A 20,957-nucleotide genomic window follows, 5' to 3' on the forward strand; every position below is an offset into this window, starting at 1 on the left:
GTCTGCTCGACACGCTGATCGAGCGGGCAGACAGCGATGACTCGAGTATAAGCCGAGGGGGGCACTTTCAGCCTCAAAAAAGAGGCTGAAAATCTCGGCTTATACTCGAGTATATACGGTACCCTTTTTCTAGTTAAGAAAAGAAGTAATACGTCCCTCATTTAAACAGGCTCTTTCTCCAGTGGCAGGAGCGCCTGCCTTCAGACAGACAGTCGCGACGGCCTCTACCATCAGGTTCAAGGAGGACCTCAGGTTCAACCCCAGAGACAAAAGAATTCCTGGGGGAAGAAACCTACAAGACAGAACGCTAAAGCCTCTAATGAGGGGGTGCCCCTGCTTGCTCGATTGGAGGCAAAGACTTCTGCAGTTCGCAAGGGTCTGTCAGAAAGAGTTTCGAGACAGATGGATGTTCTCCATAATAGCTCTAGGCTACAAACTGGAGTTCCGAGATTTCCCGTCTCCTTGTTTTCCTCAGGGCAAATGTCCAATGTCCAAAGATCCAGAGACAAAGAAGTCTCCTCTTCAAGCATTAGACCGACTTTTGTCTCAAAAAGGGTACAGAGCAGGGGTTGGGTTTTTTTTCAAACCTTTTTACAGTGCCAAAACCAAATGGGGATGTCAGACCCATCCATGCTAGAGCTCAAGGATCCAAACCAGTTCCTGAATATGTGCTTTTTCCTCACGGAATCAATCCAAACTGTTGTCTCCATCCTATAAAAGGAGGAGAACTTCTAGTATCAGTCGACATCAGGGATGCATACCTTCATGTGCCTATTTTCCTCGCTCATGAAAAATATCTGCGTTTTGAAGTAGAAAAAGTTTACTTTCAGCTTGTAGCCTTGCCTTTTCGGTCTAGCTACTGCACCTCGGGTGTTTACAAAGCTTCTATATCTTCCTCTGGCCAGTTTAAAGCCTCGAGGTATAGCAATTGTAGCATACCTAGATGATGTGCTCTTGATAGACAAGTCGGTAGCCCACTTAGACCAAAGCATGGCCTCCACAATCAGCTACCTGGAATACCTAGGTTGGGTCCTCAACCTAGAGAGATCTTCTTTAAAACCATTAAGAAGACTAAGAATACTTGGGTCTGGTTATAGATACAGCCCAGAAGCTGGTGGCTTTTACCCCAGGCAAAGATCAGTCCCTTAAAAGGTGGTAAGGGCAAATTCTATTCGCCTTTGCATGAGGTTATTGGGAAAGATGGTGGCTTCATTCAAAGCAGTTCCCTATGCTCAGTCTCATTTGAGTCTGCTGCAAAACAGTATCCTGTATACCTGGAGCAAGAGGGTCCAAGCGCTAGATTCTCCAATGCGTCTGTCGCCAAAGGAGCGCCAGAGCCTCAGTTGGTGGAGGCTATCCAAAAATCTGCAGAAGGGGAAACTCTTCGTATCAGTTACCTGAAAGGTAATAACAGCTGCCAGCCTTGCAGGTTTAGGAGGAGTCCTGGAAGAGGCAACTGTCCAAGAGAAATGGTCCAGAACTGAAAGGACCTTGCCCATCAACATGCTAGAGATTCGGGCAGTGCGCCTAGTCCTAAAGGCCTGGACATGCAGGTTTGCGGAATTGTCCTGTCAGGATTCAATCCTACTATGCCACAGCAGTGGCTTATATCAAACACCAAGGGGGCATCAGAAGTCATGCAGCCCAGGGAGAGGTAAGACTATATCCAAATCTGGGCAGAAAAGCATGTGCCATGCATATCGTCAATCTTCATCCCAGGGGTAGAAAATTGGCATGTGGACCATTTGAGTCACCAGCAGTTGTCCCCAGGGGAATGGTCCCTTCACCCTGACATCTTCCTGGCTATATGCCAAAGATGGGGGACCCAGGACGTATATCCGTTTGCATCCAAGTTCAACAACAAAATCTACAACTATGTCAAGAACAAGGGATCGCATACAGAACAGATGCGTTGGTGACCCCATGGAATCAGTTTTTCCACTGATTTATGCATTCCCTCCTGTTCTGCTGCTACCACGACTTCTTTGCAGGATCAAGCAGGAAGGGAAGTCTGTGATTCTTGTGGCCCCAGCATGGCCCAGAACTTTTTGGTATGCAGAGATCGTAAATATGGCAGTAGGGGCCACGTGGACCCTACCACCACGTCCAGAACTGCTATCGCAGGGTCCAATGTTCCATCGTACCTTACAAAACGCTGAATTTAATGGTTTGGCTATTGAAACCCACATTCTGAAGAATTCTGGGCTTTCAGGCTCAGTGATATCTACCTTGCTTAATACAAGGAAACCAGCTTCCAGAGTCATTTATTATAGCGTCTGGAAGGCATGTATTTCCTGGTGTGAGTCCAGGGGTTGGCATCCTAGAAAGTATGTTATGTTATAGGTAGAAGCCTTGCTTTTTCTGCAATAGGATTAGAAACAATCCTGGTCTTGAGTACCAACAAAGGCCAGGTCTAGGCCTTATCAGTATTATTCCAACGACCACTTGCTTCACATTTCCTGGTCCATAGTTTTATACAGGGGGGGGGGTGACACGGCTTAATCCACCGCTTAGGTCCCCCTTAAAACCTTGGGACTTGGTTTTGTCGGTTTTACAAAAACTGCCTTTTTGAGCCGATACGATATACTCCCTTGATCCTTTTGACAAGGAAATTGGTTTCTGGTTGCCATATCTTCTGCAAGAAGGGTTGATCAGAATTGGCTGTTCTTTCTTAAAAAAGAAGCCACGTAAAGAGCCATATTTAATTATTCAGAAGGATAAGGTGGTAATGCGTCCTAATCCTAGCTTTCTGCCAAAGGTGGTTTCAGATTGTCATTTAAACCAGGATATTTTTCTACCTACATTTTTTTACAGAACCCTGTTCTAGGAAGAAGAGCCACTACATTCTTTGGCTGTAGTAAGAGCAGTCAAAATCTATTTAAAGGCGACTGCTCAGTTTCAGAAAACATATTTGTGTTGCCTAAAGGTCCTAGGAAAGGACAGGCAGCTTCAGAGTCCACTATTGCCAAATGGATTTGGTAAATAATTATTCAAGCTTATGGTTTGAAGAGGAAAGTTCCACCTTTTCAAATCAAAGTGCACCCCACCAGTTCTGTTAGTGCTTCGTGGGCAGTGCATCACCAAGCCTACATGGCTCAAATCTGCAAGGCCGTAACTTCAGTCCATACATTCACCAGATTCTATCACATGGATGTAAGCAGGCATGAGGATATCGCCTTTGGGCACAGTGTGCTGAAGGCAGCAGTATAGGTCCTCAGTTTGTTGGTGTCCACTCCCCTCTGAAAGCATTGCTTTGGGACATCCCATATAGTAATTACTGTGGCTCTGTGTCCCGTGATGTATGATAAAGAAAATAAGATTTTTATAACAGCCTACCTGTAAAATCCTTTTCTTGGAGTACATCACGGGACACAGAGGTCCCTCCCCTCCTTAATACATGTATATTGCTTTGCTACAAAACTGAGGCACTCCCAGTAAAGGTAGGGCTTATAGAGGGAGCTAAACTTCCTGTATTAGGTGATGGACACTGGCATACCCTAAAGGTGCTATATAACCCATACAGTAATTATTATGGCTCTGTGTCCCGTGATGTACTCCAAGAAAGGATTTTACAGGTAAGCGGGTATAAAAATCATATTTTTGCAAGACAGAATGGGCAAAAATTTCACTCTCTAGATGTGCAAAGCTGGTAGAGACATACCTTAACAGACTTGCAGCGAAAGGTGGTTCTATAAAGTATTGAGGGGACTGAATACAAATGCACGCCACACTTTTCATATATTTATTTGTAAAAAAAATAAAAAAATTGAAAACCATTGATCATTTTCCTTCCACTTCACAATTATGTGCCACTGTGTTGGTCTATTACATAAAATCCCAATAAAAATACATTTACATTTTTTGGTTGTAACATGACAAAATGTTGAAAATTTCAAGGTGTATACATACTTTTTCAAGACACTAAGTATAACTTATTTTTTACCACTTTAAGTTCTTCTTTAAAAACATGTGCTGACTATGCTATAGGTTCACTTTATAACCATAGCTAATAGATGACTTTTACTATGTTTTTCAGCGCAGGCAAAACACAAAAGACATGAGACGATCCACTGTTTTCAGCAGGACCACAAGCAGAATTTAATAACACAAGAAAACAGAAAGAGCCCCTTTAAACACAAAACAAATTTTTTATTTTTTTTATAGAAAATATAGAATATATAATGTACTATTATACACAAATATGAACATAAAGATATTTAATATAAAAGATAAAGCTGTTTAGAAGAGTCTTGGTACTTACCTGTCATACTCATATGGCAGAACCGATTCTACAGAGTCCAGTCGGTTTACGAAAAGTTGAATTTCTTCCTAAAATGAAATATCAAGATTTGAGAAAAATGGTTTAATCAACAGAGAAATCAAAAGAACGCAAACAAAACAAGAGGCTAAAGAGTAATAAAATAGAAAGAAATTGAAAATCTATTAACAAGCCAACTAGCACTTCATAAATGTCAGTAACTCATGGCTTTTCCTTTGTGGTGCGTTTCGCGATTAGCGCACTTTACTTTTAAATACGTAGAAAATAAATAGATTTTTGCAACACATTACTAAAGAAAGGGTCGGTTCATACTGCTGTGCTATCCGACATCGGATGTGATTTGCACCGCAAATCACATGTGATGTCTGTGCGACGCAAACTCAGCCATACAGATTGTATGGCTGAATTCGCAACACATTTGGACCAAACTCGTACAGGACCCTTTTTTGGTCCGCAGCAAAATCGGATCACATGGGTGTTCACAACCAATCTTATGCGATTTCTGATGCGATCTGATTTGGGGGTGTCATTAGCTTTCCATTGATACTCCTAGCAGTTTCCATAGGATGGGGTGAACTGCCTGCGAGTTGTATTCGATGTGGGAACCACTGGATTCTCAGGGCTCCCACATCGCTGCAGTGTGCACTGGCCCAAACGAAAACAAAAACAGACAGACAGACATTCTTGGCACACCTCAGTGCACAGGAGTTACACCGTTGCAGCCAATCAAGATGGTGAAGATGTTGAACCCATAAGGAGGCAGAGTGAAAATGTGAGCATCGGTGAGGGGGGAGGGATGAAAGGGGAGTTTAATTATGATTCTCTGTGGGGAAAGGTTAGGACCGCTGGTCAGGGATATATTGTAGGCGGATTCCCAGCTGAAGACATTTCTCTTCACCTCTTGTTGGGTCTCCAGAACAGGAAGTGAGGCCTAAGACAGCAATAAATCTTTTATTATTAGATTGTGGAAGGATGGCCACCTTTCTTGCCATCTGTTTCCACAATGATATGTTTTTACTTCTCGATGTATCACAGTTACAGAACTACTGTGAAATCATAGCATTGGCAATAAAATCTGACAAGGGGTTCTAACCCTTCCCCACTGGAATACTACTTTACCCTCTTCCAGACCAAGGAACACATATGTGGCAGCAGGAAAAGTGGGCTTTAAATTGGCTGCAACCAGTTTGGTTGTGTGTTGAGAGTGTGCTCACAGCACAGTGACCAAGCTGTCTCCGATAACGCTTGATCACGACTTCAGATTGGGAGCTAGCGGGATGGCCTGGAAAGTTGCTCTGCCTCCCAACATTAAAGTGGTTGTAAATTTCCTGGCAGCAAGAGAAAAATGGTAACAGGGGAGGGACCTCCAGCTGATTGACAGCCTCAGATCTGTTCCTGTGTGCTCTGTGGAAGGGGTACGCCTCTTCCCTCGAATCAGCTCTCAGATCTCCTCGCCAAGCTCCGCAGAGTGTAATGTCAGCTCTCCGCCCCCTTTTATCTGAACTCTGACAAAATTTACAAATTCTGGACTTGGATCCAAGGTACAGGTGCATCTTGTAAAATTAGAATATCATCAAGAATGTTATTTAACCTCTAGAGATCCGCGCTATAGCCGAATGACGGCTACAGCGCGGACCTGCTTTGCCGGGACGACGTCTATTGACGTCGTCCCGTGCACGAGCGCCCTGTGATCAGCGAGTCTATGAGACTCGCCTGATCATAGGTCGGAGCAAGGGGTCGATCACGACCGCTTACCACGTGATCAGCTGTCAGCCAATGACAGCTGATCATGTGAACGCAACAGAGCCGGTAATCGGCCATTTTTCCTCCTCGCGGAGAGAAAAAAAAAAAAAGCCGATCACCGGCGGCCGTGAGAGGGACTTCACTTCAGTCCCGATCACGGCCAGATCATCAGTGCCCACCTGCCCCCTGCCAGTGCCACCTAAGTAGGGGAAAAAGTGAAAATCATCAGTGCCACCCATTAGTGCCCACAATCTGCCGCAAAAACAGTGCTGCACCTCAGTGCCACATATCCGTGCCCATCAGTGTCATCTACCAGTGCCCAGCAGTGCCGCCCATCAGTCCCATCTATTAGTGGTACCCATCAGTGCCCATCCATACCACCCATCCGTGCCATCTTTGCCCATCAGTGCCGCCTTATCTGTGCTCATCAGTATTGCCTTATCTGTGCCCATCAGTGCCACCTTATCTGTGCCTATCAGTGCAGCCTATCAGGGCCCACCAGCACCGCCTCATCAGCGCATTTCAATGAAGGAGAAAAATTACCTATTTGCAAAATTTTATAACAAACTATTAAACATGATTTTTTATTTTGCATCTTTTTTTGTTTGTTTAGCAAAAAATAAAACTTCCAGCTGTAATTAAATACCACCAAAAGAAAGCTCTATTTGTGGGGAAAAAAAAAATTATAAAAATTTCATTTGGGTACGGTATAGTATGGCCGCGCAATTGTCATTCAAAGTGCATCAGCGCTGAAAGCTTAAAATTGGTCTGGGCAGGAGGTGGGTTTAAGTGCCCAGTAAGCAAGTGGTTAAGTAATGCAATTCAAAAAGTGAAACTCATTTTACATAGATGCGTTACACACAGCGTAACATACTTCAAGCATTTCTTTCTTTTAGTTTGACGATTATGGCTTACAGCTAGTAAAAACCCAAAATTCAGTATCTCAGAAAAATTGAATATTGGGGACGTGACCAACCGGGAACGAAGATGGACGCTTAACTCCTCAGCTCGTCAAGCCGGGAGCTAACATCCAGCGACATAGGCCGACATTGCAGACCCATCTGCGGCTATCCCACTCGGAAAAGACCAGAGAAAGTGATGAGCTCCTCCCGGAAGAGCCTTACTGATCGCAAACCCCAGAAACTCACCGAGTTTGTGTGCAAACCAGCGGAGGGGGCCGTGCCAAGTCAAGATGACGCCGGCCAGGCCGCACAGCTTACACGAACCTGCCTGACGCTCCATCGGAGGATCTCTTGGACACAGGTACCCCCTCATCCTCCCTAACTCAGGCACCAGATCCCCTACTGGACAGTCCGGCCAAAGCAAAAGTGCGGCTAGATACACCACCGCAGTGGCCTCTCACCCCGCTAATCGAGGCCCAGGCTTCGGCCCCCTTCTTTTCTAACCAGGCCTTGCACTCCTCCATGGCTGCTTTCCCCACAGTGGGCCAGCCAGTGCTGGACACTACCCTGAAGGAGATGTTCCTCTCTCTCTAGTCCTCACTCATGACTGATCTCTCCTCCTTATTCTCCAAAATAACCTCTGATTTATACTCCTTATCTGACAGTGACCAACACAGAAAAAGGTTTAGCTGACTGCACCACTACGGTCAATTACATAAAAGACACCTGTGAGGACTTTAAGGAAGAACACATAGGATAAGGGCCAAGCTGGCCGACCTCGAGGACAGGTCCCTCAAGAACAACCTCAAACTGAGAGGGGTCCCTGAAAATGTCCCTTAAAGAACACTTCCTCTTCACTAGAGTTGAAAGAAAAACGTCTTTTGTGCCATCTAGAAAGAAAACGTTTCTTTGCAGGATCCTTAATTTCACCCAGTCACGCCATCTTAGGAAATGCTGCTCTGAGAATACCATGCGTGACACATCTGCAGCCCCCTGGTCTTAGAAGCCCTGGAGAAGTTGCCATTTTCAACAAACGGCAAGTACCACGGGGGGGGGGGGTAACCTTCTAGCATAGGAACTTCAGATTCCATGTGCCTGGTCTGAATCTAGAAGGGGATCCAGCAACCACAGCCACCAGAACAGGAGACAGGAGAAAGAAACAAACATTGCTGTGTATTCCTGGAGGGTTCTGGAAACACAAAACTGAGGTGCAAGGGAAGTGAGAGACCTTTTAAAATTTGATTTGAGTTTCCTGTAGAGGACAGAGCCTATCATCACTTCAAGTAAGCTGTCCTGGAAGATGAAGGGGGGAAACTTCCATTCTGTGCCTCTCCACTCTTCCACCAGACTCTGGGACCTTCATTTTCAAATGAAATGCAACATTTTCCACAGTCAGCGATGATTTGTCATCGGCTGGTGTTGGTGCACTGTGTTTTACCAAGTCCAAAGTTAGTGCAGCCCTGTACTAGGAAATTCTAGAGCACTTATGCTTCCCTCTGCTGACCAGCTTTATGGAGATGCCGATTCCATTTTCCAGCAGCACTTGGCACCTGCCCACACTGCGAAAAGTATCAATAACAGGTTTATTGATCATGTTATCACTGTGCTTAATTGGCCAGCAAACTCACACGACCTAAATCCCATAGAGAATCTGTGGGGTATTGTCAAGAGAAGGTGAGACACCCCAAACCCAACAATGCAGATGAGCTGAAAGCTGCTATCAAAGCAACATGGGCTTCCATAACACCTCAATAGTGCCACAGGCTGATCACCTCCATGCCATGCCACATTGATGCAGTAATTCATGCATAAGGAGCCCCAACCTATTGCGTGCTTACTGTACATACTTTTCAGTAAGCCAACATTTCTGTATTAAAAATCCTTTTTTTATTGGTCTTATGCAATATTCTAATTTTCTGAGATACTGGATTTTAGGTTTTCACTAGCTGCAAGCCATAATCATCACAATTAAAAAGATAGAACTGCTTGAAATAGAGCACTCTGTGTGTATTTCTTTCCTCTCTGTATCACCTGAGGTCACTCACTTCACTGTGTATATGGAAGGGTTTAAAACCACTTTAAAGCTCATTTAAAGGACCACCGGCAGCCACTGGAATGGGTTAGGTGCCACAATACTATTACAGGTGTACCTTCAGTAGACTGTTCCTTTGCTTATTAAGGTAGTAGACACTCAAAAATATCTCAGCAATCACTAGCTTTCATGGAGCCCTTCTGTCAGACCAGCAAGTTCAAGAAAAAAAAAAAAATTATATATATATATATATATATATATATATATATATATATATATATATATATATATATATATATATATATATATATATATATAAAATAAAAAGGAAAATCTTCAATCAGTACTGATAAAGATACTGAACAAAATGTGTGTCTGCCATATCAATGCCGTTATCTAAACAGTTCCAGAGTCAGAGTAATTTATATGCAGTCCACAATGTAGTTTTCTGTTTGTTTAAAATGGTCTGCTCATACATGTCATGTTATACTGAACTATAGTATATTAGTCTCCATGTGTGCCAACCTTATTCTATACATCTAAAGCCCAGTACACACACCCTTTTATTTTACATTCAACCCTGTGGGACTGAAAAAAAATAAAAAATAAAAACACCCCGACAGCTCAGGTGAGAGCAGCTGTACTAACAATCCAATGTTAGTACAGTAATCTCCCCTGCTGTTCTACTGTTTTGACAGGCGGGAAGCCCCCTGCCAGAACACTCCAGTCATCGCTCTCAGCCATTGGCTGAGTGCACTGATCAAGAGCCGACGAGAAGACCTTTTTCCTAGTGCCTTCATGGCAGCATACACATGGTTGGTTACCCCGCCCTCCCAACCAACCCACAGGACCAATTTAACTCTATAAATAGTCAGGCCTCCCCTGCGTCATTCTTTCTTCTGTCCTCAAATGTACAGGATCGTGGATCATGGATACAGCCCTTACCACACCACTATGTTGGTACACCATTGCAGGTTCATACTCCTCTGTATATGGAGTCCATCAGTCATCCCACAGAAATTCGCCGTATAGAAGGTCCAAGAGTCACAGTACCTCTAGAAGGGAGAACTCTTCTTTAACCCATGGATCTCATAGCCACAGGTCTCCTAGAGGAATAACTGCCTCTCCTCACCACTCCACCCGCCCCAGAGACAAGACATGCTGGGTCTGTGGTAGAGAAGCACTTCCAGACAAATTGGTCTGTAAGATGTTTTCTGGAAGCAGCAGGAGACAAAGAAAAAAGGAAAAAACAAGGAGTCCATAGACGTTATAACCAGAAACCCACGAAGTTCTTTTATTTCTTCAGAAAGGATTAGATCTAGGACTGGGACTTAGCTCACTCAAGGTTCAGGTCTCAGCTTTATCAGCCCTAACAGACACCAGATGGGCCTTCGACCCACTTATAGAACTTTTTTTAAGGGCAGTTCTTAGATTAAAACCTCCAAGAAACCCGCTATATCCAAAGTGGGATCTTCCTTTGGTACTCTCCATACTTGCAGCTCCTCCATTCGCTCCTATGGAAGTACGCTCTCTGGGAAACATTACTCTCAAGGCAGCATTTTTAGTTGCTATTACCTCCGGCCGAAGAGTCTCAGAGATCCAAGCGTTGGAAGCTGAGGATCCCTATATGACGTTCTTTCCAGATAGTGGTCCTCCAGCCAATTCACAAATTCCTTCCTAAAGTTGCCTCTCTTTATCATCTGAACCAAGAATGGGTACTCCTAGACTTTGGGGAAGATCCAGCAAGCTCAAAGCTGCATGAACTGGATGTAGCTCAGTCATTACATTAGACTAACATCCCCCTTCCGTAAAGATCAGCGGCTCTTTGTGATCTCTAAGGGCGAAAGAAGGATAATGGCAGCATCAAAGACGACTTTGGCAAGTTGGATCGTAGGTCTCATTCAGAGAACATATTGGGCTAGTGGACTTCCAGTTCTGAAATCAATCAATGCACATTCAACGCGGGGTGTGGCATCTTCTTGGGTGGCGTTAGCACAAGTCTCGTCGGAAACGGTCATGCAGCAAGTTGGTCATCCTACACCACGTTCATGACCCACTATAGTCTAGATCCAGCCACACTTCTCATGACCTCGGGAAAAAAGCTTGCAGTTGTCTGCTCTATAATCTAAATTAAAATGTTTTTTGCAGCGACCCTCCCTGTGAGCAACTTATTAACCATGTGTATGCTGCCATGAAGGCACGAAGAAAACGGAAAATTGAATACTTACCTTTCCGTAATTTTCTTTTCATGGTGCCTATCCATGGTAGCATACACCCTCATTATATATATATATATATATATATATATATATATATATATATATATATATATATATATATATATATATATATATATATATATCCTTGTGAAAGTATTCGGCCCCCTTGAACTTTTCAACCTTTTACCACATTTCAGGCTTCAAACATAAAGATATAACATTTGTATTTTTTGTGAAGAATCGCCAACAAGTGGGACACAATTGTGAAGTGGAACGAAATCTATTGGATTTTTGAAACTTTTTTAACTAATAAAAAAAATGAAAAGTGGGGCGTGCAAAATTATTCGGACCCCTTGCGTTAATACTTTGTAGAGCCACCTTTTGCTGCGATTACAGCTGCAAGTCGCTTGGGGTATGTCTCTATCAGTTTTGCACATCGAGAGACTGAAATTCTTGCCCATTCTTCCTTGCAAAACAGCTCGAGCTCAGTGAGGTTGGATGGAGAGCGTTTGTGAACAGCAGTTTTCAGCTCTTTCCACAGATTCTCGATTGGATTCAGGTCTGGACTTTGACTTGGCCATTCTAACACCTGGATACGTTTATTTGTGAACCATTCCTTTGTAGATTTTGCTGTATGTTTGGGATCATTGTCTTGTTGGAAGATAAATCTCCATCCCAGTTTCAGGTCTTTTGCAGACTCCAACAGGTTTTCATCCAGAATGGTCCTGTATTTGGCTGCATCCATCTTCCCCTCAATTTTAACCATCTTCCCTGTCCCTGCTGAAGAAAAGCAGGCCCAAACCATGATGCTGCCACCACCATGTTTGACAGTGGGGATGGTGTGTTGAGGGTGATGAGCTGTGTTGCTTTTACGCCAAACATATCATTTTGCATTGTGGGCAAAAAGTTTGATTTTGGTTTCATCTGACCAGAGCACCTTCTTCCACATGTTTGGTGTTTCTCCCAGGTGGCTTGTGGCAAACTTTAGACAAGACTTTTTATGGATATCTTTGAGAAATGGCTTTCTTCTTGCCACTCTTCCATAAAGGCCAGATTTGTGCAGTGTACGACTGATTGTTGTCCTATGGACAGACTCTCCCACCTCAGCTGTAGTTCTCTGCAGTTCATCCAGAGTGATCATGGGCCTCTTGGCTGCATCTCTGATCAGTCTTCTCCTTGTCTGAGCTGAAAGTTTAGAGGGACGGCCAGGTCTTGGTAGATTTGCAGTGGTCTGATACTCCTTCCAGTTCAAAATGATCGCTTGCACAGTGCTCCTTGGGATGTTTAAAGCTTGGGAAATCTTTTTGTATCCAAATCCGGCTTTAAACTTCTCCACAACAGTATTACGGACCTGCCTGGTGTGTTCCTTGGTCTTCATGATGCTCTCTGCGCTTTCAACAGAACCCTGAGACTATCACAGAGCAGGTGCATTTATACAGAGACTTGATTACACACAGGTGGATTCTATTTATCACCATCAGTCATTTAGGACAACATTGGATCATTCAGAGATCCTCGCTGAACTTCTGGAGTGAGTTTGCTGCACTGAAAGTAAAGGGGCCGAATAATTTTGCACGCACCACTTTTCAGTTTTTGATTTGCTAAAAAAAGTTTAAAATATCCAATGAATTTCGTTCCACTTCACAATTGTGTCCCACTTGTTGGTGATTCTTCACAAAAAATTTAAAATGTTATATCTTTATGTTTGAAGCCTGAAATGTGGCAAAAGGTTGAAAAGTTCAAAGGGGGCCGAATACTTTCGCAAGGCACTATATATATATATTTTCCTTAAATGTTGGAGTATATAGTTATAAATAGAGTCAGGCCTCCCCATGTGCCATTCTTGTAGAGTTAAATTGGTCCTGTGGGTTGGTTGGGGGCGGGGTAACCAACCATGTGTATGCTGGCATGGATAGGCACCAGTAAAGGAAAATTACGGAAAGGTAAGTATTCAGTTTTACGTTTTCAGTCATGCCACTTTGATAGAAGCCAAATGAACAGCCAGTTCTCATTAGAACCATGTATGGGCAGGCTGAATGTACCAAGTTGATGGATCGATCAACTTGGGTACAACCAGCCTGCTGGATTCACTTGCGATTATTGCTAGCGGCCATCTATGCCATGGCCTGCCTAACTCTGTGTGTGCACGAACACTTATAAAGTATGCTCCAATCCGGTGGCAGGTGGGAACTTTTTACTTCATCATCTAGGCATCTCTGTGGATTTATATTATTACTTCTTAATATTAAAAAGAGAATTAAGCCCATCAATTTAACTGGCTTCCCAAAACATTCCAGACATCCCATGATAGAGAACTGTCATTGTTGCTTGTGCACTCAACTGAACTATCACGCCATCAAATAGCTGATGTCAGGGCTGATCATGTGTACAGCACCATGGCAACTGCGGATCAAACAGAGGCTAAAGTGGGGTACACACTATAAGAAAATCGGGCAAATGATCATTCCGATTTCCCTCAGCGTTTAACAGCAAATCAGAACCGATGAACGAAAATTTGTATGAAAATTCTCGAACGACAAAGGCTTTTTTGTTATTGTTTATTGCTTCTGATCATATGCAGTCTTTCTATTCTGATTTTTCTTGTACAAAAATGGTACACATTAAATGAAAATCGTTCGTTCTATTCCCATGTGAGAAACATTTTGGAGTTTGTCCCTTCCATACGAAAATTCGGAATCAGCTGTAAAAAGTTGCGTACACACTAAACGAAAATTCATTCGACATAAATGTTCGCCAATTATATTATAGTGTGTATGAGCCTTAAAAGAGAAGTATGTATGCATCTGTCCCCCGCCGCCTCTTCACTGAGAACTGAGCCACCAAACACCGCCGATGGCTCGGTTCTCTCACCTCCACGTCAATCATTATCTCTCCTGCTCTGCTCCTCCATGCTCATTGGAGCGCTGAGCTGTGGAGGGGTGGGGAGCAGGTGTCTCAGTGGCTCGCTGAGACTGCCATCGGTCTAGGCACCTGGCAGATCCAGACTTCCTAAGTTGGGATGACGCGGTGCTTCGACTGATTCCAGTGATGTCAGCAGAGAGTGGACTTCAGACTGCTCTCCTCTGAAAACAGGTCACAGTAATGCACAACGAATTGCACTCCTCTGACTCATAGGAGAAGCCCAGCCAAACAAGTTCAGGCTGGACTTTTCCTTTAAAAAGACAGCTTCCTTGGCTGTAAAGGAGAGGAGGGTTTAGTCCTGCATTAGGCTTGGCCCACATTTGTGCCTGTTGGGAACCCATACCCAAGCGCATTTGTTCCCATCCTGCAGGCAAAACATGCTGCTCTTCTGCAGATGTACAGGCATGTTATTAATTCTTAAATTCTGTGGTGCATGAAATTGCACTGCTCCACAGCACCACGTGGTTCCATGAGGCTGCTTTTTTTTAACCACCTCAATACTATTGTGCGTATAAATACGGCCTCGTATTGAGGGCATTATACCAGTATCATGGTTGAGCATATAACCATGATACCATTTTATTCGAGATGTGATTTCCTACAAAGTAAATGTCACAGGATTTTTCTGTAAATTAAAATGTGTGTTTAACCACTTCAATACTGGGCACTTAAACACCTTCCTGCCCAGACCAATTTTGAGCTTTCAGCACTGTCGCATTTTGAATGACAATTGCGCGGTCATGCTACACCGTACCCAAATGAAATTTTTATCATTTTTTTCCCACAAATAGAGCTTTCTTTTGGTGGTATTTGATCACCTCTACGGTTTTTATTTTTTGCGCTACAAATAAAAAAATACCGAAAATTTTTAAAAAAATAATGTTTTTTTTTGTTTCAGTTTCAAAACTTTGTAAATAAGTACGTTTTCTCCTTCACTGATGGGCACTGATGGGGCTACACTGATGGGCACTGATAAGGCGGCACTGATGGGCACCAATGAAGTGGCACTGATGAGGTGGCATTGATGGACACTGATAGGCAGCACTGATAGGCGGCACGGATGGGCGACACGGATGGACACTGATAGGTGGCACAAATTGGCACTGATAGCTGGCACGGATTGGCATGGATGGGCGGCAGAGATGGGCATGGATAGACGGCACAGATGGGCATGGATAGGCGGCACAGATGGGCATGGATAGGCGGCACAGATGGGCATGGATAGGCGGCACAGATGGGCATGGATAGGCGGCACAGATGGGCACGGGTGGGCGGCACAGATGGGCACGGGTGGGCGGCACAGATGGGCACGGGTGGGCGGCACAGATGGGCACGGGTGGGCACGGGTGGGCGGCACAGGTGGGCACTCATAGGCGGCACAGGTGGGCACTCATAGGCGGCATTGGTGTTATACTGTACTAATGGATGCCAATCAGTGCCAAACAATAATGCATGCCAATCAGTGATGCCCATTGTGGGCACTGATTGGCATTCATTATGGGCACTGATTGACATCCATTGTGCTGACCATTGGCATCCCTGGTGGTCTAGGGAGGATTACCTTTTCCCTGGTGGTCTTGTGGCGTCCCTGGTGGTCCAGTGTGGGCATCCTCGGGGGGGGGGGGGGGTGTGCTGATAATCGATCAGCACAGACCCCCCCTGTCAGAGGAGCAGCCGATCGGCTCTCCTCTACTCGCGTCTGACAGACGCGAGTGAGGAAAAGCCGATCACCAGCTCTTCCCATTTACACTGTGATCAGCCGTGATTGGACACGGCTGATCACATGGTAAAGAGTCTCTGTCGGAGACTCTTTACCGAGATCGTAGTTGCCGGGTGTCAGACTGACACCCCGCAACAACGATCGCCGCGATGTGCGCCCTCGTGGGCACGCAGCGGCTCATAATCCTGAGGACGTCATATGATGGTCAGGATTATGAAACCACTTTGCCACCGTCAATTTGTAATAGGGCGGGCGGCAAATGGTTAATAAACTGCTGTGCAAATATCAAGTGACATAAAAAAATTGCAACAACCGCCATTTTTTTTTCCCTGGGCCTCTGCTTAATCGCTTCCTGACCGCTTCACACAGATATACCGTGGCAGAAGGGCACATACAGGCAGATTAACGTATCTGTATGTTGCCCTTTAAGAGGCGGCTCACGGGCACGCGCCCGTCGGGAGCTCTGCGATCGCAGATCCCGTGGACCCGATGTCCTCTGGGATACCCGCAGTCGTCTCACGGTGAGGAAGAACGGGGAGATGCTAATGTAAGCAAGCATCTTCTCTTTCTGCTTAGTGGCAGTGTCACTGATCAGCTCTCCCTGTAATGGGAGCTGTGATCAGTGATGTGTTACACACAGCCCCTCCCCCCACAGTTAGAATCACTCCCTAGGACACACGTAACCCCTTCACTGCCAGCAAACATTTTTACAGTAATCAATTAATTTTTTAGCATTGATCGCTGTATTAATGCCAATGGTCCCAAAAATGTGTCAAAATCGTCCGATGTGTCCGTCATAATGTCGCAGTCACGATACAAAAATCGCTGATCGCCACCATTACTAGTAAATAAAAAAAATGTATCAATAAAAATGCCATAAAACTATCCCCTATTTTGTGGTCGCTATAACTTTTGCACAAACAAAATCAATAAACGTTTATTTGCGATTTTTTTTTAACAAAAATATGAAGAAGATTATGTATCGGCCTAAACTGAGGAAAAAAAAAATTTATCTTTTAAATATTTTTTTGGGGATATTTATTATAGCAAAAGTAAAAAATAATGCGTTTTTTTCAAAATTGTCGCTATTTTTTTTGTTTATAGGGCAAAAAATAAAAGCGTAGAGGTGATCAAATACCACCAAAATAAAGCTCTATTTGTGGGGAAAAAAAGGATGTCAATTTTGTTTGGGTGCAACGTCGCACGACCGCGCAATTGTCAGTTAAAGCAACGCAGTGCCGAATCGCAAAAAGTGCTCTGGTCAGGAAGGGGGTAAATTCTTCTGGGGCTGAAGTGGTAAAAAAAAAAAAAAACACATATATATATATATATATATATATATATACACACACACACACACACACACACACACACACACACACACACACATTTTAAAATGCATGTGAGAAGTGTCAGAATTGGCCTGGTTGTGAAGAGGAAAGGATTGGGAACTTCTATTCTGTGTTTATAAACATATCCGGCTTATTTTGGAAAACAAGCTACATATCTGGCTAGAAAACATTCCTTTCTTTTTCTTTCATTCATTTCTATGGCCTTGTGCCCACAGACACCACACTACTGCCCCGCTGATACAAGTGATCGGGCCAATGGGCTTTCATGTGGCTGCCAAACATGGCCTCTATTTTGCTTTGTATAGAGCGGGGCGGGTTAGACCCTCTGTCTGTCCCCATTGGAGGATGAACCCCCTTATTTATACCGGTCACCATGGTTGAAGAGACAGAAATTGATGGAAAATCTGAACAGTTGTCACCAGAACAGAATAGGGAGTGGGGGGTCACCTATTCCAGTGACAACTATCCTGGGGCTCATTGACAGTCCCTCAGTTTGTAGGACTTCCTGTTGTGTCTCTGGGACAGGAAGAGAAGGGACATTTCCCCAAGGGTACACAGACATAACTTGGTGGATCATACACTGTCCTGTAGGGAGTCGGATCGCCACCAATAAGACAAGTGTCACCCTATAGGAGTGTGTGTATAGCAGAGCGATGTGAGTCCCCTCACTCCCTGTCAGAGCCGAGTCCTCCTCACCTTGCACGTCTCCTTCTCACTTCCTCCTTCACAGAAGCTGACCGGGGCCAGGCCGGGGAGGTAGAAGGCGGCACACCAGCCCGAGTACAGCACACACAACAGCACCGATAAATAGTTCATGGCGCTCATTCCTTCCTCCGGGTCAGTTGATGATGATGACGATGATGACAGCACTCGCTCCAGGAAGCTGAGCCGCTGCTAAGGGCTTGGCACGCTGATCTGTCATAATCTCCAACCTATCAAATATCTCCAACCTCTTGTACTGCGCATGCGCGAGCGCGGGCACGAGCTGAGCTTTCTTCTGCAAGTTGTATTGCGACGTAAAAGCCATCAACTACATAAACTCCTCTCGCCGCCGCACCACGCCTGCGCGGTCTTCGTGTATCAGTCCATCTACGCATGCGCGGGAAAACTAACCAAAGGCGATGGACAGTTAAACAAAAATACAGTTTTATCATACCAGATTCAAAGCAATGAACATGGTGAACTGGGAAAACAATGTACTTGCAGAACTAAGTTCACACATAGCCATACCTTGTTCTGTACATTACCTTACCAGTTCAGGGGAAAACGTAAGATTGTCACGTAAAAGGCATCAAATAGACCAACTGCTCTTGCCACGGCAGCATGCCAGCGGCATCAATTAGACCAACTGCTCTCTCACCGCCTCACAGACCTACTGCTCTTGCCGCCGCAGCACGCCTGAGGCATCAAATAGACCAGCTGCTCTTGCCGCCGCAGTGCGGCTGAGGCATCAAATAGACGAACTTCTCTTGCCGCCGCAGCATGCCTGAGGCATCAATTAGACCAACTGCTCTCTCACCGCCTCATAGACCAACTGCTCTTGCTGCCGCAGCATGCCTGAGGTATCAAATAGACCAACTGCTCTCACTGCCTCACAGACCTACTGCTCTTGCCGCCACAGCGCAGCGGAGGCATCAAATAGACCAACTGCTCTCGCCGCCGTAGCGCGCCTGAGGAATCAAATAGATCAACTGCTCTTGCCGCCGCAGCGCGCCTGAGGTAGCAAATAGACCAACTGCTCTCTTATGCCCGCAGCACACCTGAGGCATCAAATAGACCAACTAATCTCTCACCACCGCAGTGCGCCTGAGGCATCAAATAGACCAACTGCTCTCTCCCCACCTCACAGACCTACTGCTCTCGCCGCCACATCGCGCCTGAGGCATCAAATAGACCAACTGCTCTCTCACTGCCTCACAGACCTACTGCTCTCTCCGTTGCAGCGTGCCTGAGGCATCAATTAGACTAACTGCTCTCACCTCAGCAGCGTGCCTGAGGCATCAAATAGACCAACTGCTCTCGCTGCCGTATCGCGCCTGAGGCATCAAATAGATCAACTGCTCTCACCGCTGCAGCGCGCCTGAGGTAGCAAATAGACCAACTGCTCTCTTATGCCCACAGCCTGCCTGAGGCATCAAATAGACCAACTGCTCTCGCCGTTGCAGCGCGCCTGAGGCATCAATTAGACTAACTGCTCTCACCTCAGCAGCGTGCCTGAGGCTTCAAGTAGACCAACTGCTCTCTCACCGCCTCACAGACCAACTGCTCTCGCTGCTGTATCGCGCCTGAGGCATCAAATAGATCAACTGCTCTCACCGCTGCAGCGCGCCTGAGGTAGCAAATAGACCAACTGCTCTCTTATGCCCACAGCCTGCCTGAGGCATCAAATAGACCAACTGCTCTCGCCGTTGCAGCGCGCCTGAGGCATCAATTAGACTAACTGCTCTCACCTCAGCAGCGTGCCTGAGGCTTCAAGTAGACCAACTGCTCTCTCACCGCCTCACAGACCAACTGCTCTCGCTGCTGTATCGCGCCTGAGGCATCAAATAGATCAACTGCTCTTGCCGCTACAGCGCGCCTGAGGTAGCAAATAAACCAACTGCTCTCTTATGCCCGCAGCGTGCCTGAGGCATCAAATAGACCAACTAATCTCTCACCACTGCAGTGCTCCTGAGGCATCAAATAGACCAACTGCTCTCTCACCGCCATACAGACCTACTGCTCTCGCCGCCGCAGCGTGCCTGAGGCATCAAATAGACCAACTGCTCTGGCCGCCGCAGCACGCCTGTGGCATCAATTAGACCAACTGCTCTCACCGCTGCAGCGTGCCTGAGGCATCAAATAGACCAACTGCTCTCTCACCGCCTCACAGACCTATTGCTCTTGCCGCCGCAGCACGCCTGAGGCATCAAATAGACCAGCTGCTCTCGTCCGCTGCAGCGCGGCTGAGGCATCAAATAGACCAACTTCTCTTGCCGCTGCAGCATGCCTGAGGCATCAGTTAGACTAACTGCTCTCACCTCCGCAGCGTGCCTGAGGCATCAAATAGACCAACTGCTCTCTCACCGCTTCATAGACCAACTGCTCTTGCTGCCACAGTGCGCCTGAGGTATCAAATAGACCAACTGCTCTCTTATGCCCGCAGCTTGCCCGAGGCATCAAATAGACCAACTAATCTCTCACCACCGCTGTGCGCCTGAGGCATCAAATAGACCAACTGCTCTCTCACTGCCTCACAGACCTACTGCTCTTAACACCACAGCGCGCCTGAGGCATCAAATAGACCAACTGCTCTCGCCGTTGCAGCGCGCCTGAGGCATCAATTAGACGAACTGCTCTCACCTCTGCAGAGTGTCTGAGGCATCAAATAGACCAACTGCTCTCTCACCGCCTCACAGACCAACTGGTCTCGCTGCCGTATCGCCAATAGACCAACTAATCTCTCACCACCGAAGTGCGCCTGAGGCTGTGTGCTCCCCCTACATGGATACATGGTTTAGATTAGAAGGGATGGAGGCCCAGAGACATGTCCAGAGTACACAGAGGATACATGGGATAGATTAGAAGGGATGGAGGCCCAGAGACATGTCCAGGGAGCACAGAAGATAAATGGGTTAGATTAGAATGGATGGAGGACTCCCCTGTGTACTCTGGATATGTCTCTGGGTCTCCATCCCTTCTAATCTATCCCATGTATCCTCCGTGTACTCTGAACATGTCTCTGGGCCTCCATCCCTTCTAATCTAACCCATGAATCCATGTAGAGGGAGCACACAGTGGGGTGCAGT

The 20,957-nt window shown here is 45.6% G+C and overlaps 1 protein-coding gene across 1 annotated transcript in view; it reads right to left on the minus strand.

The window, feature by feature from the left end:
• Positions 1-18,123, minus strand: part of LOC143991804 (transmembrane 9 superfamily member 2-like) — a 106,961-nt gene extending 88,838 nt beyond the window's left edge. The window contains exons 1-2 of the mRNA XM_077490412.1: positions 17,866-18,123; positions 4,262-4,329 (exon numbers count right to left, since the gene is read on the minus strand). Coding sequence (XP_077346538.1) covers positions 4,262-4,329; positions 17,866-17,994 — 197 coding nt within the window. The 5' untranslated portion in view covers positions 17,995-18,123. The remainder of the gene's footprint in view (positions 1-4,261; positions 4,330-17,865) is intronic.
• Between the last annotated feature and the right edge of the window lie 2,834 nt (positions 18,124-20,957).

Source organism: Lithobates pipiens, unplaced genomic scaffold (genome assembly GCF_037356315.1).
Source record: "Lithobates pipiens isolate NorthernLeopardFrog02 unplaced genomic scaffold, aLitPip1_a1.2 Scaffold_1, whole genome shotgun sequence".
In the NCBI taxonomy this organism is placed as follows: Eukaryota; Metazoa; Chordata; class Amphibia; order Anura; family Ranidae; genus Lithobates; species Lithobates pipiens.